This window comes from Typopeltis vanoorti, chromosome 12 (genome assembly GCF_054136105.1).
Source record: "Typopeltis vanoorti isolate ZY-2024b chromosome 12, IOZ_Tvanoo_1.0, whole genome shotgun sequence".
Classification (NCBI taxonomy): Eukaryota; Metazoa; Arthropoda; class Arachnida; order Uropygi; family Thelyphonidae; genus Typopeltis; species Typopeltis vanoorti.
Window position 1 is genome coordinate 121,534,537 of NC_143560.1, and position 27,621 is coordinate 121,562,157.

A 27,621-nucleotide genomic window follows, 5' to 3' on the forward strand; every position below is an offset into this window, starting at 1 on the left:
AAAAATTCTTCTCATGCTGACAATTCTAGCCTATTAAAATTATTCTGCAAGTACTGCATACCAGCAGCATTCCTGATTAACCTACCTATCTTTGTATCATCAGCAAATAGCTGTATGTCGCCTGCCAAATCCCTCCCAATATCATTAATGTACAGACTGAATAGCAGTGGACCAAGGACTGCTCCTTGATATCTGTCAGTCAGTCATCCTCTTATCCATACTAATATTTTGTAATCCAATCCCATATTTTCCAATTATACAACAGTCTTCCATGCTGTATTCTGTCAAAAGCCTTAGTAAAATTCAAAAGTATCATGATGTATCAAAAGTATCCATTTCCCTTGTCTAGTTCAATGATAACATTATTATAGATTGTGAGCAAGTTGCTAAAACATGACTTTCCCTTAGTAAACCCATGCTGTTCATTGCAAAGTACAGATTCATTGTTAACCCATTTCTGAATGTGAGTCCTAACCATTTTTTCCCCAAAATCTTCACCACCACTCCTGACATAATGATTGGTCGATAGTTGGATGCACTGGTCTTTGCACCACCCTTGTACAATGGGATTATCATACATTCTTTCCATTCCTGTGAAACTTCCCTGTTCTGAGACTCAAATTATATAGCCTGGTCAAAGGGATAGCCAGTTTGGCTAACACTCTTTTAGCACCCAAGATGATATTCCATCAGTCCCTATTGCTGAACTGCCATTCAGTTTGTGCAACAGCTCTAATACCTTCTGTTCAAACACCTGAGTTTCTCCATTCAGTTAACTCAATGTTGCATACAACAGGTTGATAGCTTTTAGCAAAATGGGCACTCATTAGTTGAACAACATTTTCTGCATCTGTCACCCTCACACCATCTGCATTCAGAATAGTTATTCTTTCATACTCATTCTTTGTTTTACTTGCAGCATACTGATAGAATTTTGTGGGTTGTTTTTAGCTTGCAGAGTCAGTTTCTTTTCATACTACTTAGCTTTCCATACAACAGTTGTGGCTATTCTAGTCTGCTGCTTGCAATTTTCATGATGGACATCATCCTTATGCACAAGGTATCCTTCCATATCATCCATATGTCAGGCTCTTGAATTTTTTTGAATCAGATTTAAGGTTGTTCACAGAAGTAATTATCTCATGGAATGCTTATATAAATAAAAAAAAGTTGTGAAACTTTGCTTCATCATCTGAATTTAAACAAAGTGATGGACTGAAATTATCCCTTTTATGGCAAACAGTACTTCTTCACAAGTTCCAGAATTTATTTATTTTTTTTTAAATTAATGATCTCTTGTTAAAGCAATTTTATTAGGACTTTAATGTATTTAGGCTGTGTCATTCTGTCTCATGTGGTTCATGCATTTTCATTGTTGAATTTTCCAGTTTCTGTTCTTGTTCTTTAGTATGACTTTCAAATTAAACATGTCCTTAACACTAAGGCAAAAATTTTATGCTAACAAAAAAATTATGTACGTAAAATCTGTATTAAGTTTAATGATTATAGCTTACATTCCAATTGGTCAAGTTCTTTAGTATTTGTTTCCTTCTTATCTGTTTAAAGTGAACTTGTCGAGTGCATTTTAGTGAATTATTCAATTGTTGTTTCACAAATACATGCCTTAAGCGTATAAGTATTCCAGATTCAGTCTGTTATGTGTGTTCATTGCAGAGTGACATTAAAATGTGCAAAACAAGCATTCACTTCACTCTATCAAGAAACCATATGAACTGTACTTTGGGTAAAGCAAGAGATCAGGATAGGACCTGGAGTTTCCACACATTATAGCAGATACATAGTACACACCTGCTACAATGCCTTTTGGCAAGTTGTCAGCTCCAAACAAAGACGTGGATGGATGAACTCTACTGAGAAAGACCTGAAAACAAAACATGTCCTTGTGAACCAGGTCCAGATTTTCAGCTACAAGTTAACAAGTCATATGAATAGCTCACCTCACCTCAACCTAAGCAGCATTAAATGATCTAGTGAAAGACCTGAATATTACCAAAACACAACACAAGCTGAAATCTTAGGATCGAGAGTGCAAAGTTGGCACACCCTCAAAAAGACTACCTCATAGAAAAATTGTTTATCAGTTAAATTTAGAATTTTTTTTTTTAATTTATGAGAGAGGTGACCTCCTCATGTTTTACTATGATGTTAATGAAAATGCTAAGTCAGTACACACAAAGTCCTTTGGTCGGAAAGACCGGGGTTTGATTCCCATCCATGATGCGAGGAACCTTTATCTGGTTTCTTTTGATAAAGGTGACTTAGCCGGTCTTATACGGAGGTAGTAGAGGGTTTTTTATCCCTCAGAATAGGCAAACTGGCCTCCTGAACACACACACACACAGAGACTTACAGTCATAAGATACATATACTAAATCCCTCATTAGGAGGGCTCAACCCTCCCCAAAGGGGCAGGGGAGAAAGGGGGGGAACCCCACATAAATAAAATGAAAATGGTTAGGAGAAAACATCATCCTGATTAATGGCATTTGTTTATTTGCAGATGCATCAAAGTTTAGTATGAAGGTCCTGTACATCGAAAATCATTCTCCCTGCAATTTGCTAGTATATGCTTTTGCATATAAAGGAATCCTTATATGAATCATAGCACATTTAACAGACATGCAGTTAGACTTCAAAACTGCATTGCTTTTTATACCAGTGGGATAGTAGCTCAGTTGGTAATGCCACCACTTGTTTACAAAAGTACTATAGGAGAAAAATGTTTCATATTTGCAAAGCCCAAAAAAGGTTTTCCTGCCACTGTTTTGCATTAAGTTGATCTAATGAAAAAAAAAATTATTGAAGTTTTAAAATAATGGTAATGGTTTGGATAAATGATGTAAAATATTTAAGAAGTTTTTAATGATGCACAACTATGTATACTTATGAAAGCAACACAAAAAGTTTTTAAAGTTTTCGCTGCCAATTTTTTAAGACTTTTTAATAGTGAAAATTCAGACATCACATAAAAGATATTCTGCAGGTATATCAATGCAACATTCCTTCAGATGCGTCCTACATCCACAGATTTCTTTCTTTTAAACTGGGTGCTGTCAATGATGAAGATGACTTTTTTTGTGGTGATTTGTGTTGGTTCTTAATTAAAGGAACAAAGATGCCAGCTGTAAGTTGAAATAAATGGAATATTTCATGAGGATGCTTATAAATGAAGTACATCTGCATATGTTCATAAGAAATATAATTAGTATGTCAACATACAATTTTGATTTCTGAAAAACTAGAAGCAGTTTTAAGCTCAGGTTTGAATTCAGCATGCTGAAATTAAGCCTTATCTACTTCTGCTTCAGAGCAGAACAAAAAAATTCTCAATTTGTTGCTTCATGTAATAATGAAGAACAAGCCAGATGTAGTGAACTGTATATGGAAAACACTGATAGAGTGGTGTTATGTAATATTATTTCCCATGAAAGGGTATATGTAGTTCACGTGAATCAGATCTGTTTGAATATGCATGGTGTAGTAATATTTCACAATTCTGTTTATACAGTTCCATGAAGAACTTGCTGTTATGTAGTCTTTTTCCTAAAACTTTGTGGAGGTAATACCATGCTATCACCTTCAAATAGGGTGGTTCACCTTAAAAAAAAAAAGTGTTACCTAATAGCAGATTCCTCCTGGAAAAATAATGTAAGTTTTAAAGAATTACTATATCATCCAAATCTGAACAGATATGATGAATTGTATATATATATATATATATATGTGTAGTTCCTTATATCATCAGTTAACACTGATGTGGATTATCTTGCACTCTACATCAATGTTATTATTTTTTGATACACTTTTTTACTTAACCACAACTTAAAATACCATATTTATTGTTAATCCTTCTTAATAATAATAAATAATTACTGAAGTCACTTACAAAAATGTATTATTTATTTCTGTAGAATCTGACAGAGCCTCTGACAAATATAACTGAATTGCAATATAAAGATTTTCCTCCTAATTTGATTTTTTTAACACAGCAAAGACATCAAAAGTCATACTGCATCAGGACACAGGTTTACAGCAGTACATATAGTAAACAGTTAGTAGGACAATCATAAACATCTATAACCTTGGCAGAATTTGAACTACCGCTTCTTAGCTAGAGAGCAGATACGCCCACCAGGTCAGCTTTTCCTCCTGATATTGTGATTTTATTTTATTTTGTCACTAATTCAGGATACTTCGGTTGTTAAAACAAATTATACAAGCTGACAGAAGGAACAGCAATGGGGTCTCCCATTTCCCCCTATTCTAAATTAATTACTTCATGGAATGTTTTAAACATATTCTCGACTGTTTTTTTCTACCTAAGCCATAAATTTGATACACATGTTGATGATGTTTTTGCTGTATGGATTCTTCTTCTTTGTCCAATCTCCATGAATTTCTTGAGAAAATTAAGTCTGTAAACCCAAGAATCAAATTTACACTAGAAGTAGAAGATAACTGCTGTCCTTTTCTGGATGTTCTCATCCTGCATCAACCCTAATGCAGTCTATAGGTCTTTGTACACAGAAGCCAAATCATACTGGCAAATATATTAATGCTAACTCACATTATTACCACTGCAGTGGTAATAATGTGAGTTAGAATTTTGACATATAGTGTTTGACAGAGCTCATAAAATTTGTTCCACTGATTCTCTTTTAAACAATGAGCTATTATCAGAGCTACCTTTATCTCCAATAGTTATAAGGCAAAAACTATGAATAAAATAATCTATAATAATTATATTCATCTTAATTCTTCTCAAGATGAAGTCTCTAGAATTTGTCTTTCATATGTCAAAGGACTATCAGAAAAAAATAGCAAGACTTCCTCATCAGATTGACCTATGAGTCTCTTTCCAAGTACCAGTTTGTAAAGTTAATATGTTTCTTGTCTCTCCAAAAGACAAATATCCTCCTCTCTGTTATCTGAGACTTTACAGAATCTTATGTTCTTGAGGCCTATGTTATTATGGACAAACTGGTTGTTCTGCAGGGTGCTTAAGGATCAAAGCTATATAACTGAGAGGAGACCTCCACATAGCCTTTAAAGGAATGCAGAGAACCGACCAGGGCTTCTGACCTAATGTCCAATCCTCACCTTCTCGTGGTGCACTCTGTTAGGTATCTATTTGGATACTGAATGAACGAGGATGGGCTGGCAATTTGGGATTTAGCCGACCAAATTGTATTCTTATTGGTTAAAAACCAAAATAAAAAATGATAGTACAACATGACAAAATTTCATGCCGGCTGGGGTGTCGCCCAGTTAAACAAGGCCCCCCGTTGTTTTCGCCAGGGAATAGCGAAAAGTCAGTTACTGGAACAAATCTGAAAACAAACCCTAACTCAACATCACCAGAGTTAAAGATCGGTACTATCAACATAAGAAGCCTGAATGGCAAAGAAATGGAGCTAGCTGAGGAATTAGATAAGTACCAGATCGACATAATAGAGGTGACTGAAACAAAAAAGACAAAAACTGGTGAGATCTTTCTGAGCAATAAATACAAAATGTTACGATAGAAATATAAGATCTGATAATGTTGGAGTCTTGACAAGTAACAGACTGATTTGGAGGAAAATTGTAGATAGGAAGTTAGTAATGATGTAATTTTTTTCAAGTAGTACTGTTATATCCTGTACACCCCTTGAGGGTACATGGCAGGAATTTGATGACGATGATGATGAAAGTCTGTCTTGAAGAACATCAATAATATATTTCACTTAAATGTCAAATAAAGATGGTTTAGCAAGCCACACTTTGTCTACAAAACACAGAATTCAGTGGAATAATACTAAAGTTCTATGCGAAAGTTATTTCTTCTGGAAAGATTGTATAAAGAAAACTGCAAAGCACACATTCGTGATCCTAACCTTAAAAAAAATGACTGCATTAAACTTTCTCGATTTTAGGAAGTTATTCTAACTAATACTCACCATTCATGTGTTTCATAAAAATTGTAATTATTTAAATTTTAAAAATATTTTTATTTTAATTTATTCTTTGATATTTATTAATGTAGATAAGTTCTCCTGCATTCAACAGGAGGAGAATATCATGTGCTTATATAATATAATATCATGCACTTTCAATTTAATTGTTCATTTTTATGTATATCTCTTTTTTTACTATAATGTATTGAAAATGGCCATGAAACATAGCTGAAAATTCTACAGAAATAAATAATACATTTATGTAACTAGTTATATAAATGTATTTATATAAATAGTTATGACTTCCATAACTATTTATCATTGTAATGTCTTTCATTTACGTCTCGATTTTTAAATCAATGTTAATCCTTCTGTCAAAGCTTTTGCTTTGCTCCACTTTTAAATCAATCACACTAGAGATGTTCATTACACGTCGACTGAAAATCCTACAAATAGATAAAATATTTTTTACTTAAGTAATTCATATTTAATCATTATTACAACATCAACTTATGTCTCAATTTAAAAACACAAGTTGGAAAATGCTTGCTAATAACACATTTAGTGTGATACTGCAATCAGTTATTGATTGAGAAGTATGAAGTTTATGATTATTTAGAATTACAGCTACGTAATTAGATAAGATATATAAGCATATGTCTGTCAAATGTGTTTTGTTGTTGGGTGATCTGAATTTCTGGAGGGGAAAAATCCTTTCGCTAACATCAAATTCAGCTTCAGCTGAAAAGAGACCTAAAACACGTTTCCTTTTATCCTTCATGGGATTCAAAAACTCATGCCCTTTCCAACCAGAGGCAGGGTGTGTTCTTTCAATGGTACCAGTGATATGCAGTATTAATCTTTTTGGGAGACAAAGTGGCAGAGCTTACATTCTGTCTTTACAGTATACAAGTCCAATTTTATAAATAATTTGCAATAATGAAATAAAGAATTCATAATCTTATTCCACTATTGAATTGCCATTTTTAAATATAGGCATACCACAATCATATGACACATAAGGTTCCAGACCACCGTTGTATAGCAAATCACCCCCCCACACACACACTTGCAGATGAATGTAATGGTTTAATAATGCTTTTAAAGAGTCATCATGTGCACAAATGATGTAAATAAAGCATTTATTTATATCAGATATGCAAACAAAATATTTAAAATAAATTTCACAAATGAAAAGGTTATTCTGAATAGCTTGGCTTAAAGGAAAATGCCAACCCTTTTTTTTAGTCATCAATCTACACCGTTAAAAGAAAATTTTCCCACTTCAGCAATAATACTTTCACATTTACAGATAACTGTAGTATTAACCAATGTAGCACTTTTCACTTCACTTAGCACTTTATTGTTTTCATTAAGTGTAACAACAGTAGTGCACAGTAAGTTTAGCCTGTCTCTCTCAATGTTTGATTCAGCATTGTTACCAAATTTAATAATTTTAATCACAGTATGTAATGTAATAGGCCTATGCATCTTCTTTTTGCAGCAATCAACAGCACTCTTACTTTGATCTTTATCTGCCATTGTTAGAAATAAAATAATAGTTATACAGAGTTGATAATTCACCACAAAACACCAAAATACAGTGAGATGTAATGAGAAATGACATCATAAACAGTTCACAAAAACTAGTTATTGACTGATTCGCAGAAGTGTCTTGTTGCTATAACTGTCATGTAAGTGAATATAGTGTCGTATAAATGGGCACTAGTCATAATTGAAAAGCATCACGAGAGTGAATTTGTAATGCAAAGCATTGTAAGGTAGGGTATTACTGTATACTACTTTTTATGGAAATGTATCTATTCAAGTATCTATTCTTCCTGCAGCTTTTGGGCACTTCTGAGTGTGACACTGCAATAAATAATTTCAATAAATATTGAAATTATTTTTGTTACAGGTAATCCTCATATAACGCGGATGTTAGGTTCCACAAAAATGCTGCATTATATAAATCATGTTATGCGAGACTCAGATCATATAGACAAAGTAGGGTTAGGTTCTTAAATCGTTTTTTTTAAAGATTATATAAACAATGGCATATCCAACAAAAAAATATTTTTATTTAATTCAGGTAATTCATGTAAGTTAAGAAAACATATAAACTATGAAACAAATACATAGTATAAAATTATAAATCGTAAGTAAACTTCATTGCATATAATACATAAATGTTTTTAAAGTGTATATTTCAATCGCCTTCACTCTCTTCAAAACTAACATTTCGTAGATGTTCTTTATTTACAAGTGGCCGGACGTCGTCATCACTTGAAATCTCTTGGACATCATTAGTATAATTTTCATTGCATATTTCAGCAATGAAAATTATCAAGAAGTTTTTTATAACTGGTTTAGTTATCAAGAAGTCACTAATAAGACCTTGCTTGGTACTATGCTGCAATTTTTTATTAAATTCATAATATGGAGCTAAACAAATATCTAATCGTCTCGTGAATTTTCCAGAGCAATCCATGGAGAGATCATTATTCATAAAATAACTTTCTTGCGAAGTCCAATCCTGCTAATTTCTTTAAACTGAAATTCTTTAACGGATTCATCACAAGCAGAATCTTTGGTAGAACTTTCCCCACCATTTGGTTCGACGTCATCTATTAATTGTATCAGTTCCTCTTCATTTAAATCTATTTTCCCATCAATTAATTCACTAATTTCGTTTTCAACCATATCGCAAAAGCAGTCTAAGTGGCCATTACTATAAAACTATATTTTTTTTTTTACATAAAAAAAAAGCATTACATATTGTATATAATTCACCAAAAAATAGTGCTCAACTTGAGATTAACACACCTATGATTTTTCATGCGCTTTCCTGGCAGAAAACGAAGACAATTTTCAACAATAAATACTTTATACGGTAAACAATTGATGCACATGTGTGCTAAAGGGTATTTCCCCTAATATAAATTCACTACTTATAACTACATACGTGATACGGGCAGACGCAAATTTAACGAAGATAAAATTCGATTTTTACGTCATGTGTCGAAAAATATATGAAAAGATAAAGGATTACTACACTTTGTAGACCGTCTTATATTGACACCGCATTGTATAAGTACCACTTTCAACAAGGGTTACTAAAATTTGTAGACCGCGTTATATCGAAACTGCACTGTATAAGTCCTGCGCTATACGAGGGTTACCTGTATTTATTAGCTTGTTATACATGATCAACAGATACAATACAATGAAGCTGTTTAGATATTTGAAACAGCAAAGTGTTTTGATTTCATGAAAACATGAAACACTGTTAAAAAAAAAAAAGGATGGGGAGAGGAGGACTTGGAAACCTGATACAATATGATAACCTGACAAATTAAAATTTTAATAAAAAAATTAGTTTATGTTTGTATTCAAAAATAGAAGTGAATCTACATTCCCACAATTCAACTCTGTATTCCTCACAGGTTTTTCAGAACTCGCTTAAATTTTTAACTCCGAGAATCTCTATATTTACTGTTAGTGATACTTGTATAATTCATTCTATCATCATTCTAACTTGCTTACAGATCTGTCCTGGCAGGAGGCTAAATTAGGATTTCTGATTCTTGGAAACTCTGGGTTTGCTGAATTATAACACAATCACCTGTATCGTGCATCTCACATTTTGTTAGTGAGAGTATAGTCATGCCTTAAAGACACTGGCTCAACAAATTATGCAAAACTCTACCAGTTGCACAAAAAAATGTACTCACCTAAGACCCCTCTCCCCATTTTTTTTTTAATATGTTGAAATCAGCCAATGGGTGTTCCACAAAATGATTAACTGTGTTCTACTGCAGTTTGAGAGAGTTATTTTATTATTAAATAAAACATTATTTTTAGTCCAAATTGCAGCTACTCAGGAGTAGCTGCAATTTGCAAAACCTACAAACCAGCAAAACCTACTTGCCACAGCCAAGTATATTTGTTGAACCCTGCCCATGAGTGCCTTTTGATGCAGGCTACCATATTAAATAGCTAAGTCATTTTGTGTTTCCATTATTGGTAACACTGTGATATCGTGTTTAATAGTAGTTTAAGTGATACTACAGAAATTATATGCACTATGTTGAAATAAGCTCTGCAATGACTTGTTTCACAATGAAACTTACTATTATGTACATTCTTGGTCTATGTTGCTCTATGTTTTTCATAAGGCAAAGAGAATCCTTAGAGTCAAATGTATATCTGCATGCTCGATTGTATGTGAGGAAGAAATTATTATTATTTGACACCTCCAGGGAGTCCAGACTCATCGAGGGAGAGTGTGCCAACAGCATCGAACGATTGATCCACTTCCAACTACTAACCGCGCACAAACTTGCTTAACTTTTTGCGTGAGCCATTAGTAGCAGTCTACCAATCGACCAACCTTTGCTGGCAATGTACTGCATTTCTTCTCCAGATACTTGTGTAGAGGCTTAAGTGCTGTGAGGACATTATGTTGGAGGTTTAATGGACTTTTTACAGCACTCACAAATATTTATCTTCATTTTAACACATTTCGGTATCACTCTTGTGTCCCGACATCTTTTTAAAAAGGCCAGCCTATTTAGTTGTCTAGATAGTCGTAGTTTTGACTTACCGTATTGCTTACCGTATTGGATTTGCGTGCTAACTCTTCTCCATGGATGATTAGAATTCTTGTGTAGAGGCTTAAGTGCTGTGAGGACATTATGTTGGAGGTTTAATGGACTTTTTACAGCACTCACAAAAAGTGAGTGCTGTAAAAAGTCCATTAAACCTCCAACATAATAATCTTCTCCAGATACTATACAGTGTTCATGATAATGGTGAAAAACTTCTTCATATCATGATTTTAGGACAAGTGAACTGTTCTGATCTCGTGCCATCACTTTCTTAGGCTTGTAAATTTTCTTTTTACATTATTTGTAGAGCATTTCTAGCAGTCTGCTATTGTCCATTGTTCTAAACATTTTTGTTTATATTAACTTATATAGTAGTTAATTGGTTTTATGGTCCCACTTAGTATATCCAATTGTTTTTCAGAGAAATTTCATCTCTGCTGTTTGAATTTTTTTTCATTTTTCTTTTTTAAGGTCCATTTTCACTTTCATATACAGTTGGTTTAGACAGGATATTATAGTCTAATTCTTGTGTTTTTGTATCAAGGATGACTTAAATAAATTGTTTATTATGCCATTTACTTGAACATAATTTGATATTTTAATGTCTATATCTTTTTCATCTTCATATAAGTCACATACCAGGTATTTGAAAGTATTTACTTCCTCTAATATTATCTATCACTATTTTACTTCTTATTAGGTTTTCTCCTTTGAAAGCCATTATTTTTGTCTTTACTTTTGATATTCTCATATTAAACTGTTCTGAAATTTTATTTAATGATTTCAGTGATATTTGTAGATCATCTTCTGGTGTAGCTAATACAATTTGATCTGCAAATAATAGTGTATCTATCTTTATGTGTTTATTTGTATACCACATGGGATATGCTGTATTCCAAGTGGCTAAAATTTAGTGATGATAGGGTACATCTGTGTCGAACTCCTTTTGATATGTCTTTCTATTCTGATATTTGTTATTTTATGATATTTTATTTCCTACAGATATTTTTTGAATAGATCAAGAGCTGGTTTGGTATATTTAGATCGATTAATATTTTAAATAACTTTTGTCTATTCATTTTATCAAAGCCTTTTTCATAATCAATGAATACCACATGTGTTTCTTTTTGAAATTCTCATCTCATTTTGATTCATAATTTTAGAATGAAAATTGAGTCTATGCAAGATTGACCTTTCGGAATCCATTCTCTTCTACTAGTTTGATCTCTATAATCCTGTTTAGTTTCTCTTTTAATATTCCTTCATGTATTTTGTACCCTGCATTTAGCAGACTAATTCCCCTATAATTATTCAATCATCTTTATTTCCTTTTTTTATAAGTTTGGAGTTTTGTCAGACATCCAGACCATGTTAAAGAATTTCAGAAGTCTTCCATTAAATTTTTCATCTGGATTTTTTGTACAATTCTATGTTTATAATGTCTTCTCATGGTGTTTTCTTATTTTTGATCTTATTTATTGTAAGATGAATATTTTATTAATGAAATATTACGATATCTCTTACATCGTACTATTTTCTGTTAGATCGTTCTTTCTTATATAGAAGTTTACTTTTTTATTATCAGTCCAGAGATTATGAAAATAAGTGACTTATTTTTCCAAATCTATTGTTTGTATTTTTACCTTTTTTTTTTATTTCTTTGTTCATGCATTTTATTATTTTATAGGTTTTTGGTAGTGACTTAGATATATCCTTTTCTAGTTCTGTTACAAAATTGTTTTATCTCTCTCTCTCTGTATGTTTTTTTCTTACTTCTTGTTTTGCAATTGTACTGTTTCTTTTGTACTCTTGTTTTTGCTTCTACTGTCTTGAAATTTAGCCATTTCTGGCAACTTTCTCTCTCTCTCTTTTTTAAATTATCTTTTCTACTTCCAGTTTCATAGTCTTCTTTTTCTATTCCATTTAATCTTCATTCCTAAGCTTTCTGTTGTTGCTTTTGTCAGGATTTGTTTCAATTTTTCCAATTCCTCTTCTATGTCATTTGATTCATGTATGGTTTTTATTTTTAAATCAGTGCATTTCTGATAGTGTTGTCTATTATGGGGATCGTGTAATGAAGAAATTTTGAAACTCAGTTGATAGTTATTTTCCACTTTATTCTTAGCTATTTAAACCAATGTTTGGTTTAAATAAATTTTTCTCGATACCAAATTTATTTATTTATTTATTCTGAGGCCAATCCAGGACCTCATCTGTCACCTCGTGGATGTCCTGGAAGCCGCTACCATGAAATTAGCACCTTGGGCAGTCATTCACAATATGAGTAATCATCTGGGCCACAGGGGAATAGTCACAATAAGGGTGGTCTGACAGTCTCCATTTATGTAGAGGTAGCCACATCTGCCCTGGTTTGTTCTGATCCTGTTGAAGAGAGTTCTAAAATCAAGAAACCAGAAAGGGTTTCTTGATTTTAGGCAAAGACTAGGTGGATTTTTGAGTCTGGAGCAGGGCCAAAGATGGATTGCTCATTAGTGAGGGACCATATACAGCATTGGGCAGAAGAGGGTAATGTTATCTGTGAGAGTCAACATGGATTTGTGAAAGGGTGCTCTTGTTTTAGCAATATGCTAGCCTTTTATAATAAAGTTACAAGAACATTAGATGAGGGAAAGGCATATACTGCAATTTTCTTAGACTTAGCAAAGACATTTGACAGGGTGCCACATGATAAGCAGATATTTAAGTTGCAGCACATGGATCTGGATGTCAGATTGGTCAACTGGATTCAGGATTGGCTGTCTGATAGGTATCAGAGAGTTGTGTATGGTGGAGCAGTTTCAAGGAGGCAGAGGGTTACAAGTGGGGTCCTACAGGGCTCAGTTCTAGGACCTATATTGTTTAACCTTTATATCAATGACATTGCCAGTGGATTGCAAGGGGATATTCAGTTGTTTGTGGATGATGCGAAGCTGGGAAGGATTATTAGATAGTGCAGATGTGGTAGCCCTGCAAGGGGATTTGAATAATCTAGATAGATGGGCAAATGAATGGGGGTGTCAGTTTAATGCAGCAAAATGTAAGGTCTTGAGGTTTGGGAAACATCGATGGGATGCTGCATACTCTATGGGAGGAGTTATACTGGAGGAAGTAGGGGAGACAAGAGATCTGGGGTTGATGATTGATAGAAACCTGAAGTTTAGGAGACATATTGCAAAGGTGGTGAAGGTAACACAGAGGATTGCTGCAATTATGAGAAGGACACTGACCTGCAGAGATAAGAGGGTTATCATTCCATTGTATAAGTCTCTGATCGGACCACATTTGGACTATTGTTCTCAGATTTGGTCCCCAGGATTTGAAGGGGATAAATTAACTGTGGAAAGGATACAAAGACGGATGACAAGATGGTTTCAGGCCTGTACAATTTTGGTTATGAGGATCGGCTGAGGTAATGTGGACTGCAGAGTTTGGTGGACAGAAGAAGGAGAGGTGATATGATTGAGACTTTTAAACTGTTGAGAGGTGGTTACAGGGTTGACACTGGGGAGTTCTTTCGCTTGGTTGAACAGCTGGAAGGAGTGATGACAAGAGGCCATCCCTGGAAGTTATGAAAGGAAACTGTGAGCAAGAGGGTGAGGAGTGGTTTCTTTGCATGGAGGGTGGTTGAACCATGGAATGCATTGCCTGATGGAGTGGCGAGAGCGAGAACGGTCAATGAGTTTAAGGAGTGGTATGATAGACTTTGTGTTTCTTAGGGGGGACCTCCCCTCGATGAGTCTTTTGACTCCATGGAGGCCTGAATAATAATAATAATTACTTTATTAAATTCTTTAATCGAGGCTTGTCTTCAATGTAGTGGAGCAATGTTAGATAAAACAGGCAGCCAGGGGAGACAGGTGCTTCTCGGTGTCCCACTAATTGTGCGCATAGTAGAGTTTAGTGGGTGTCTATAATGTTAGTGTGTGCACTTCTTTCCCACACGAAGGCACAGTATTCTGCTGAAGAGAATGCAATGGCTAGTGCCGACGACCTTAGGATTTCTGCACCACAACCTCAGGTTGTTCCAGCAGCAAGCCTTGAAATGATATTATTTCTCGTTTTAATTTTGTTAGACAGGTTGGTGATGTGCCTTTTATAGGCTAGGCTTCTGTCCAGGCTCACTCCAAGGTATTTTGGGTGACGCTCATGTTCTACCATTTTGCCACCGAAAGAGAGGTTGAGATGTCGATTTGCCTCTGCATTGTTCAAGTGGAATACTGTGGACACAGTTTTTGTTGGATTTGGCTTCAGGTACCACTTTTAAGTACTCTTCCAGGATGTTCAGGTCTATGTTCAAGGTTGATTCCAGGTTGACAAAGGAGGTAGATTGGTGTAGGATCACTAGGTTGTTGGCATATATTTTCTTGAACTAGTATGTGGCAAGTTGGACACATAGATGTTAAAGAGTAAAGGGACTAACACAGAGCCATGTGGGCCTGCTCTTTTTTCCACCAATATGGACTCAGATTTTTCTGTTGGAGAGAATGGATTCAAAAACTGGAAAGCTTTTTTGTACCTTATAATACTGCTTAGCTTTAGGAGAAGGCCCCTGATCCAGACTGTGTCATAAGCTGATGTTAGGTCAATAAAAGTGACTCCGGATTTAAGTTTCTTCTGGAAGCCTGCTTCAATCTGTGTTGTCAGGACCAGGATCTGGTCACAGCAACTTCTTCCTAGCCTGAAGCCAGCATGTTCAATTGGGAGTGCTCTTTCAATGAGTGGTGAAATTCTTTTAAGGAGAATTCTTTCAATGAGCTTAAAAGTGAAGCAAAGCAAGGAGATAGGTCATAGATTTTTGACATCATTTGGATCTTTCCCTGGTTTGGGCACAGCAATTATTTTGGTTTCCTGTCACAGATTTCGTAGTTTTCCAGTTGTTATAACTTTTGAGAAAAGGGCAACCAGCCATGTTTGATCTCGTTGGCTGAGAGAGATGTATTAGAAACTGGGGAGGATACCATCCACTCCTGCAGCCTTGCCATTCTTGGCATGTTTTAAGGCTTCCTGAGATACTGGGTGTACAAGTTCAGGAAGCTCAGGGACCATCTTCAGATTTTTTTTGATGGAAGATTGCAGTTATTTTCTTGATAGAGCTGGGACGTATCTTGAAGGCTTTCAGTAAATGATTAGCCATTTGATCAGGAGTTATCTCTAGTGGTTTGCGTGCTGTTGGTCCTGCCAACAGCACGCAAACCCCCACCATTTTTTTCAGAAATGACCAGCTTTTCTGGATAGATTTGGTGAAGTCAAGTTCATGGATGGTTAAGATCCATCTTTCCGTTATGTTTTTGTTGAGCATTGCTATGAGCTCCTCAACAACAGCTGGGTCTTCGGTTTCTTCATATTTGGCTAAAACTTCCTCAGTTTCCCTACTCCAGCATGGAATATATTGTTTTCTGCAGTCTCTAGGAATAGTGGCTTTGGATGCAGTTTTGATTAGTTTTAAGAAATCTGGGATAGCAATTAGGGGTGGGTGGTATTGCTGTAATGATCTGCTCAATATGCTTCTCAAATACATTCCAGTTGGATCTGCAAAGGTTCCATCTAGCGAGTGGTGTCCCACTGATGATTGGAATTGATGTGCCTGTCTCTATTAGTGTAGGACAATGCTGGCTGTTAGGGAATCTGTTGAGGATGGTTCTGGTTGTTGGCAGAGGGTGGTCTTCAGCATCTTTAAAGACTATGCACAGATCTGGAGTGTAGGTTCTGTTCCATCTGGCTGAGTGAAGCATGCCTTCCTGCTTGGCATTGTAGATCAAATACAGATTATATGTATCCATTCAGTTAACTAGATTATTACCATCTTGGTTGTTAGATGAACAGTCCCACATGGCGTGATGAGAGTTGAAGTCACCAACATAGATAGCAAGGTGAGGTGGCAGTCGGTCCATCTGGTCAGGCCAAGATTGTGATGGTTTGTAGATGGTGGTATTTGGTAATACCAAATAATGATCAGAGTTTAATTCAAAGTCTCCATATGTTCATACATCTATGACTAACTCAGCTAATTTAAATTTTGCAATAATATAGTCATCCTCTGGCTGACCAGAGGATGACTGAGAGGTTATATATTGTGCTTCACTACCACCCCTTCACACCCCGGTGAAAGACTAAATCATCCAAAATCAATGTGGGCAACATTATGCTGATACTAAGAAATTCCAAGTCTCATAACTCAGAGTCTATGGGATTCAGATCAGCAATAAGATACTATGTAGAACTGCACAGTCTTCATTTTTGTGGAAGAGCATCTGCATATAAGACAATGACCAGAGCAATCAACAGCCCAGAGATCTCGACCAGCCCAGCGTGGTCGAGATCGTCCTTTCCAACTGGATGGGTGAGTGCGTGGAAAGGATTATATGTTCACAGTACATGTTAATTTATTTTTAATGGTATTGATGAGAATACAGACTTATAAGAAAATAATTAATTTATTAACTTATTTGCTGATATTTCGCTGGTATTATATCCATCATCTTCAGAGCACAAAAATAGTTTCTTAGAGTACACGAACAGCTACACTATGGTATAACAATGGGACTAGGCTAAACAATTGCAACGAACAACACAAAGACTAAAGTCCTAATTAGGTGCCATCTATGTTAAAATAAAAAATAAAAGAGAAAGAGAGAGAGAAAGCAGGTATTAATTAGGTCTTGAGATGACTGTCTGCCAACTTTTTGGAGATTTATACAGACATACTTGTTGAAGTTTGGATTATGTTTCAAGGCTTCTGTTGATTCCAAGAACAATCTCTCTCTCTCTATCTCTCTGACTTATGACTTCTGTGCAGCATTTTTGTTTTTTTTTCAATAGATCCTCTGTGTGTAGGGGCATCTAAGGCATGGTCTGCTAGACCCATCTTACCATAACGACAGTGTTCACAGTTCTTCCTGTTTGTCCATAGTAAGTTCAATTACACGAACAGGGCACTTCATAGACTCCTGGATGTGATAAAGAAGAGATTCTGTCTTTGAGTGAATGGATGAGAATTGCTAATTTTACATATTATTTAAATATGGCGTAGCTGATGTTTATTAAGCACTCTAAATATCTTTTCAGATGTGGCTTGAAAGGAGAGGGAAAATATACCAACAATTAGATGGGACAGCAATGGGCTCCCATCCTTTTAGCCAATCTACATAGGACACTTGGAAAAGCTAGCTATCAATACAGCCACTCTCAAACCAGTGCTTTGGCTATGCCATGTTGATGTGTTTGCTATTTGGTCTCATGGTCCAGACACATTAGATATATTCGTACATTTAAATAGCCAACACCCATAAATCCACTTTGCAATGAAACTAATACTAATGGATGGATGAGTGTGGGTATGGAGGATGACTGGGGAATATTCTATGCCTGCATCATCCTAACTGCAAAATTTGATGGTGGTGATGTAGTTGTTTCTCCTGGTACGGACTTAGATTTCTGGTTATAGTGACCGGAAGGATAGATGCAAATAGATCTGCAACACTTCTGTTACACCCTGATACCTACACTATGTGGAATTTCCAGTTATCATGGTGTAACATGAAGAGAAAATAAAATAAAACCCCTGTATAAGAGCTCATACAGAAATTATTTAAAGAAAGAAAAATATTCTTGCATCCAAGTAAAATATATGTCAAAAATAGTGTTTGTTGAACTAAATAATAAAAGAAGGAATGCATTACAGTTGTGATATGAAAAAATTTGCTAAGTAAGACAGAAAGGATTAGTTATAAGAAATTGTATGTGAGAGGCTAGAGATTAAAATATTAAATAAATTCATAGAAAAATTTTGGATGGGGGATTAATTTAGAGGCTAGCAAAAGAAAAACAATAGACAATTGCTCAGGGTCAATTCCCGGATTTAGACATCGTCACGTGCTCACCGACCTCAGGATGTTTGGCAGAAAAACACTACCCTAATTGGTCGGTGAAGTCGAATCCAGTAAGGGGCGGAGAAAAGAAATGAAAGAAGGTGCCATTAGGAGTCAAGGTATAAAAAGGTTAGACCCCCCCCCCCCCCACGAGGCTTTTTCCTGGATAGTTTCTTCAGTAGCTCCTTTGTATAGGTTTTCACGCAGTTTTCCTGAGTGGCGGGATTGGAGTTATATCTCCATCCGACACAACAAGGGAACAAGTAGTGAGCGGGATTTCGATTCTGTATTTCCTATGGTAAGAAACGAGGAATGCCATTTAGCTAAAGGAAAGAAGGTATTATCTATGTGTTTCATCATCCAGTGACAACTACGAAAAAAGGAAATCTGTAAAGAAGTCGGTGTCCACGTGGCGAGTTTCACAGCCATGGTATAGATGATTCTAAAGTATGTTCTTAATTCAAGTACAAAAAGTAAAGATCGCATAAGCACAGTTTAATGCAAAAAGAACTCAGGAGTGACTCAGGAGTGATATGGCAGCATGACCGATTATAGGAGAGATCATACCAGGATAGTTCAATCAGAAAAAGGTAGAGGCCAATATAGAAAACTCAAGAGAAAAAGGTACTGTAAAATCTCGTGTTTACTGAAAATCATCTGTAATTATAATCATTATTCTATTACTGAACTGTTGAAGAGACTAAGGAAATTTATACTAGGACTTTAGTACATGACTGATTATAATGAAAGTACGCTTGTTAATGTTAATATTATATAAGTAGTTATGTGTCTTGAGATTTATGCATGTGTATTGTAACTTATAGGAAAGTTTTAAATGTCAAAGTTATGTGTTAACACAGTGAAAGGATAATTTAATTTACATAGTTTTAGATAGTAAAATAGAGTGAGTTGATCACATATGTCCATGTGCTGCTGCATATAGCACATATTCAGACTAATATAGGGTTAACTAAGGTGTCAATTAGATCTGGGATTATACATATGATTGTATGTGTTGAATTTGATATGGCAGCATGATCGCAATACCCATATAGGATCATAGCCAAATTACTTGTGATAAGCTAATGTTAATTTGTAAATGTTTTCTTAGTATTGAATTGAGCTATATATATTAATTGAATTGTACCATGTTAATGAGTTTAATAAACCTTTGTTCATTTGATAATACAGTTGTCTGAAATTGCTGCCCAATGCACCACTTGAAAACGTACGAACCTAATCACGCGGGAGGGGAGAATATTTAAATGAGTAACGAGATAAAGTGTCACGACTGCAATATTGTTTCACATTCAGACATATTTTAGTAATTGCTCCTTGTTTTTGTATTTTATATCTCAAACTAAATGTCCCAAAAGGCGCAGTATAATATAAATATTAGGGACACTAAGGGGAGAAATAGCTTAAATATTTGTAACTTGGGATAAATCTCTATATAGATAAAAGTTGAATATAGATAAGCAGAATTTCACTAGTTAGAATAATAATCATAAATTGGGACACAACACTTCCAACACTGTATGAATAAAGTAAGAAATGGAATGGAACAGATACATGTCATGTCTTCTTCAACATGAAAATGCATCGTTCACGTTGTAGGCACTAATGTAACACAGTTTACAGAAAATAATGCAAAAAAATTCCAATACTGCTCTCAACCTTTTGGAACAAACTGGAATGTTAGGTATAGGCTGGAATATGATGCATTCAACAATGATATGCGAAATTGTGTGCATGCCTAGAAATGTAGAAAATGACCATTCTTCTTGTTATGATGAGAGCAATATTTATATGAGAATATTTCAATTGAAGGCGAGTTGGCCGATCTCATATGAAGGTAGCAGGGCCCCCCCACCACACACACAGAAACTTGGGTCTTTCATCCTGCATACAGACAAATCGGCCTTCAGAATACATGCAATTTAGACAAAAAATACTAGTGGTGGTAGTGGTGATGGGCAGTAGATGGCATTGGTGTAATCATGATGGTAGTGGTGGGTTGGTGTAGTTGGGGGATTAAGTGGTGGAGACTGTGAGCTACTGAGTAGGGCCCTCCCTTGTGTCTTTGGACTCCTTGGAGGTGTCATGAAATAATAATCATAATAAAATTAAACAAGGCTTAACAGAGCTTGCTATTACTGCGAACCTTATTAATAATATTAATCTCCAAAATTCTGTCACTTCAGGACTTTAACTGAAGATAATTACTTCCAAAAGTTAAATAACATAAGAATTACAGAGGAATTTGCTAAAATAATGTTTAAGATATATCTGAGAAGAAGCCAGGAGGAGTCAATGAAGACAAACTAAGAATTTTTCTTTTAAGAAAAATAGTGAAATCAAGGGGTATATAATGACTTCTTTTTTTAGATGATAAATTGTTACTGAAGCCTGTTTTCGTTTAGGAGTATCCCTTATTTTAAATACAATGGCTTTTTACTCAAGAATTATTAGGGCATTAGGGCAAGTGTATTTTAGAGGTAAATATATGCAGACTAATAGAGGAAGAAATTTTGCACATACCTTGTTTGGATGTTAAGATGTCTTCATTCTCCATACTTCTGCTGTTAGGCCGTTAAAGTGGGGTAGGAACCGTGTGTGTGTGGGGGGGGGGGGGTTTGAGGCAAGGTGGGAAGATTAATTTAGAAAAACCAGTTTTTTTTTTTTATATAATTATATATATATATATATATATATTATATTTAAGGGGGCATTTTTGGAAAAGGGAAGAGTTTTATGGGAGACAGGGGCGGGGGAGAGCATTAACGAGGGGCGAGCCGTTTTGACCACGTATCGTCATCAGAACATTTCGGGATAAGTGTAGGGCCATGTTATGACAGCTTGGTGTATCTGCCTTAGAAGGACTTTTGTTATCGTTTATCGGTCGGAGTTGTGACCTAATTTTTATGTTGTGGAGCATCCAACATTTGGAAATTAGGTAGAGCCGGTGGACGATGATTGAGTTTGTCACATTTTATGGCTTTCTCCCCCACCCCCGTCTCCCATAAAACCCTTCCCTTTCCCAAAAAAGCCCCCTTAAATATATATTATATTTAAGGGGGCTTTTTTAATTTAAATATATATATATTATTTTAAAAAAAAAACAGGTTTTTCTAAATTAATCTTCCCACCTTGCCTCAAACACCTCCCCACGGTTCCTATCCCCCCTTTAACGGCCTAACAGCAGAAGTATGGAGAATGAAGACATCTTAACATCCAAACAAGGTATGTGCAAAATTTCTTCCTCTATTAGTCTGCATATATAGACTGCAGACTAAAAAGCCAATGTATTTAAAATAAGCGACACTCCTAAATGAAAACAGGCTAAAATAGCTGCATAAATAATAGTTTTTTAAGAGGAATAACATGGGAATTTTCCCAGAAACAAATACCTACTGTTACTGAAGTTTTTCATGCAGCTCTTCTGTTCAATTCATTCAAATTAATCTAGCATAGTATGATTATTTTGTTTAGGTGCATCCTAACTTTTGAGTTAAGGGTACACCTTAAAGGAACCACGGAACAAATAGCAAGGATTCTTTGAAAACTCAATCTATACACTTTCTTCAAACCAGCTCAGAAATTGTCTTCCACAAAGAACATGACCATCTCTTTCCTTACCAAGTGTCTATCAAGTATCCTGTTCATGCCATCTTTGTTATTTTGAACAGATTAGCCGTTCTGCATCGATCAGAAATGAAGAACATCAATGATGCATTATTGTAATTCATCTTTTGAATGTAGTTAATGGTAGTTAATGGTCTATCTCCTTGACTAAGTCCACGTAATGTTGGATGAATATACTGGAGTTTTTAAATAAAATTCTATATAATTTTTTGCTGCATGTGTAAGCTCTAAATTTACTTTATAATGTCGAGTGCACATGTTCCATTAAAAGTATTAATAAAGTGACAGCAGAATTGGATAAAGGAAATGGCTATACCATGATACTGCTGGACTGCAAAACATTTGAGAGAATATCACACAGAAAACTATTAAAAACATTGGAGCAAATGAGAATGGATATGAAGATGATAACATGGATTGGGGATGCTGATCAACAGATACTGGTGAGTAGTATATGGTGAAATAAAATCTAGGAGAATGAGAGTGACTAGTGGAGTACCTCAGGGATGTGTACTAGGGCCAATACTCTTTAATTTGTATATCAACGATATATTGGCAGATTTAAGGGAGGGGATATTCAGTTGTTTGCTGATAATGCAAAACTGAGAAGAGCACCAGTTGATACAGGTGATTTAGATAAACTGGCATTGTGGGCAAATGATAACGATTGCCAATTTTTCAATTAATGTTGCAAAATGTAAGGTTATACATTTCAGGTTGAAAAGTTAAATATGGATAGAAAGTGATGCAAATGATTCAAACATTACAGAACATTCAAACACTATTCAAATGTGATATATGAAAGTCTACAAATATTTTTTTTCTTCAAAATAAGAAACAGGAATTTCCTAGTAATGGATTATATGGATGGCTCATAGCCAGATTTTTGTGCTATCTTTCTTGAATTTATGTAAAGATTCAGTCTGAAGCACACTGGCATTTGAAGATGTAATATAGAATGAAAACTGAATTCAGATTTTTTTTTTAGGCCTGCTCTTAGGCTTTATTCTTGTGAGGGCCTCCATACTATACCTTATAAATCCAATCTTGTAGCATAACCAGAAGACAATATGACAAGCTGTGAAATCACCACACAGCAGTTCAGATATATCTGTTACTGTTTAATTAAAGGCTTGTGATGCTAGTAATATGGTGAGTTATGCATAACTGAAATAATTATCTCATCTTGTTTATGAAGAAAATTAAAAAAAAAAAAAAAGTAGTATGAGCTGGCATACTTTCTAAAGAGACTGAAAATTTGATTCTAAAAATTGATGGGGTCATCAATATCAGAAATTCTGTTAATGATATTTAAAATGCCTGCAATGGTGAAGAGTTCAGTGTGGCTACCCACTGATGTTCCAAATTCAGGCTAAGAAGGTGCTACCTACCACAACATTTTTTGTGACTACATGGTTTAATAATTAAACAAAACGTATGAGATAATACTTAAAAAAAAAATTTTTTTTTCCCTTGGATAAATCGGATTTTACTGTTTTTGATCTTTTTTGTGATTGATCACAATATTTCAAAATGCAAAATTTGGGGGGAAGAGTGAGCTTTTTTTGGGGAAGGGAGAGGTTATGACTACACATCTGAATGCATTCCTCAGTATGGGTGTTTCTGTTCGACTACTGGTCATTATCACTAACATTTAACATCGAACTGAAGGAGCAAAGATAGTTCGGTAACTTTTTTTAAACCGATTAAAAAATTAAAGATTTCTTTATGAATAAAATTATCTAAATAAACCACTTATGTTAATTATTAGTGATATTAAACCACCACGGAATGTATAAACCTTCGCAATGTTGCTTTGAAAACAAGTTATTTTTAACATTCCTGGATTTCAAAAATCTCGATTGGGTTTGCAGTTATCCACGTAGCCTCCGAAAGAAAATAAGACAGTTCCCGCATTAAAACACTAAACTAGTTATAAACCTGTGACCTGTTCGTTCATTTGTTTAAAACGATTAAAAATGCTTGTTTTTGACGGATGAAAAATACTCTATACTGTCTCATCTACTCGTATTACAAAGTTAAGATTTCTGCTAGTGATAACTTACTTAAAAGTAACTTCCACACGTACAGACGATACATTGATGGAAGAGAAAATCTCAAACAAAACTGAGATAACTTTGAGATATCTATTGGTTTATCTTTTAATAGCATTTCTAATGACTTTTTCTCGACACCCCGAAAACCGACTTTATCGTAATAGGAAGAACGAAAATTTCGACTGTCATCCGCCATTCTGTAAAAAACTTTGATGCTCATGCCCTCTGCTGGTCTCTTTAACTAATGTTTACTTTTCAAAAGCAGAATACTGTACATTCTTTCCAATCGAAGGATTCATGAACAAATAGATTAAAAAAAAAAAAAAAACATCAGACGAGTGAACATATTAATGGAAAGGACTACAACAATAGTTATACAGTATTAATAAAGAATGAATTGGTAGCATAACACAAAAAGAATCAATTGAAACTTCCAATTGATTTGGAAGGCAAAAGAAAGGCCAGACTGTAAACACACAAGTTTAATAATAAATATTATTTCTATGCATAAAAAATAATTGCACTCCGCTTTTCAAAATTCCTAGCCTTCAATATCCAATTACAACTGTTTTCCATTACTTTCATCGTATGCCATAAAGAATATGCTTACCCTTTAGGCTGGTAAACTATATTTTCATGCCATTCTTGGGAGAGTGACATGAAAATACTCAAACCGAAGGAGGAGGAAGGAAAAAAAAAAAAAAAAACTCCCAAAACAGTGTTTCAATTGAAATATGCTACGTTCGATTTTTTAAATGGTGCCCTAGTGCTGTTGTTTGTACTTATGAAATGTTTAAAAAAATTTCCGAAAGTGATGATATAGAGATAGCTTACAGGACGACCTCTGACAAAAATATAGCTTTGATATTGTTGCATCATCCAAGAAATACGATCTCCTTTCATTCGACTTTTTTTTTTTTGTTGTTAAAGAATTTCTACTAAAGTCTGCGTAGTTCAGTGAAAGTGGGATTTGCACTCCACAACATTAGGCAGCACGAAAAACGACATATGTCCGATTCTAGTACCCAACTACAGAAGTTCTTCTAAGCTTTTTATTTTTTCTTAAGCTTAAAGCGAAAATAAAAATAAAATATTACGCTTCTCTTTAAAAATTCTATTAACAATTATTTTCCTATCCCTTTCATAGTATGCTTTTTATTACACAGGATCAAGAGTTAGTCGATCTCTTAATATGACAAGTGGATTATTTCAACCGATACTCAGATGGTCTGAGTGGATTGATGCAATGTAAAGTCCTTAGAAAACGGAAATACGAGGTCCGACACAAAAAGGAAAAAAAAAAAAAACACGAGAATAATCCTATAGCTTGGAAACAGAGAGTGGGAGGGAGAGATACAGAGATGGTTATAGAGCATGTTGTAACCTGTCACCGTGAGATAAGGCACAACTCCATCGCTTTACTCAGTACGAGTGGACAGTGTTCAATTATAGACGTTTTCTTACCCTCGGTCAGAAAATGTTGTAGTGCAAAAGTGAACAGCGAGTTAACATAAAGTTTCTTGTGAAACTGAAGAAATTCGCGACGGAAACTTTTCAATTATTTACATAAGCTTATGGGGAAGAGTACATGTCTCGTACACTCGTTTTTTTTTTTTTTTTTTTTTTTTTTTGAATGGCACAAACGATTTTTTGAAACGCATTAAGCATGAACCAGATTTGTTGAATTCGGTAATTACTTGTAATGAAACTTGGATATTTATGTGATCCGGAAACCAAGTGACAATCAATGCAGTGGAAGTCAGCAACATCTCGAAGACCAATAAAAGCACGCATGAGTCGTTCGAAGTTCAAGTCCATGTTGATTGTTTTCTGAGATAGCCAAGGTATTGTAATGGTAGAGTGGATTCCTAGCGGCCAGACGGTAAATCGACAGTATTACCTTGCAGTGACGAAATTTCGCGAACACGTGAGAAGGAAACAACCAGAATTGTAGAGAAACTGTTGGATTTTGAACCAAGACAACGCACAGTCCAGAACGATTTGTCTGCGAAGCAGTTTTTAGCTAATCACTACATCACTGTGCTTGAGCACCCACCCTATTCGCCAGACCTGGCTCCCTGCGACCTCTACCTCTTCCCAAAGATCAAGTCGATGCTCAAAGGAACCCATTCTTTGTTGGTAGATGTGAAAGCAAAAACAACGCAGATCCTCAACAGCCTTTCAGAAAATGATCTGCAGAAACAGCCTTTCAGAAAATGATCTGCAGAATTGCTTTGAACGTTGGCAGCATTGTATGTAGCTGTAAATCAGCTCAGAAGGGAACCACGTATTTTGAAGGAGATCGTAGTTGATTTTCTCAATTTGATAAATAAAAAGAGATACAGGTCTCGTTTTTTCTGTGTCAGACCTCGTATAAGATCTAGTTAAAATTTGAGTCATTAAAACAAGAAAATTGTAGATGAGCACATAGTTATAACATAAGGGTGTTCTAAAAAGTTCTCGGCCTAACAATGAAAAAACGAATTTATAATTTCAAAATTATTTTTATTTTTCTACCTTAAGACTAATACATTGTTTCCAGCGATGCTTCAGGGCTATTATCCCGACCCTGTAGTGGTTCTCAGTAAGATCTGCAAATACCCCTCTACAGTTGCAATCGCCTCTTGATTCGAAGAGTTTTAATTTTGGGAAGAGATGGAAGTCAGAAGGAGCCAAATCTGGGAAATAGGATGGATGTTCCAACAATTCACAGTGCAGATACCTTAATTTTCCAATTGCCAAAACGCCTTTGTGGGTAGGTCCTGATGAAAGATGATTTCTTTCTTCTGCCAACCGGGTCTTTTCTCATGAATTTTTTCGTCTAGTCTGGTTAAAAGATCGGAATAATATTCTCCGGTTATTTTTAGCCTTTTCAAGATAATTTTTCAAGATAATTAATTATCTTGAAAAATTCCGATACCATGACCAGTGGCACACCCAGGATTTAATCTTGGGGGGGGGGGGGGGCGAGTTGAACGGATAAAAATATTTTTAATACAATGAATTTGCATTAAAAATATTTTTATCCGTTCAACTAAAATTCGTTAAATTTCATTCATTCAATAAAATTCATTAGGTGATTATAAAAATTTATTTCAAGAATAAAATCAGGTTTTCTTTTCTTTTTACAAAGCTCTTGAATTATTTCAGTCGTGGTTACATTAATCTCTGTGTGTGTGTGCGTGTGTGTGTGTGTGTGTGTGTATGTATATATATATATATATATATATATATATATATATGTAGCAAAGCCAGTCCGTTCAATCGTGATTGTGTCATGGTAAATATTAAATAGGTTTTTAAAAGGCAAAGTTAGAAAATGACCTTTCGCTGACGCATGTTGTTATCGGAAACGTTGCACATTTTTTAAATAAGTTATAGATGTTAGTATTATATCATTTTGTCACACTTTGAAACTGCATCAACGGCATTTTTGCATGGAGCTATTGCAAACGGTTTTTGAAATTTCTTATACCACAACTTG

General features: G+C 34.9%; 1 protein-coding gene across 1 annotated transcript in view; it reads right to left on the reverse strand.

Annotated features, from left to right (window-relative positions):
- The window catches only part of TBC1d7 (TBC1 domain family member 7), a 131,104-nt gene extending 106,785 nt beyond the window's left edge, over window positions 1–24,319 (reverse strand). The window contains exon 1 of the mRNA XM_090401854.1: window positions 24,147–24,319. Within this exon, the coding sequence (XP_090257980.1) occupies window positions 24,147–24,252 (106 nt within the window). The 5' untranslated portion in view covers window positions 24,253–24,319. The remainder of the gene's footprint in view (window positions 1–24,146) is intronic.
- Window positions 24,320–27,621: the final 3,302 nt, after the last annotated feature.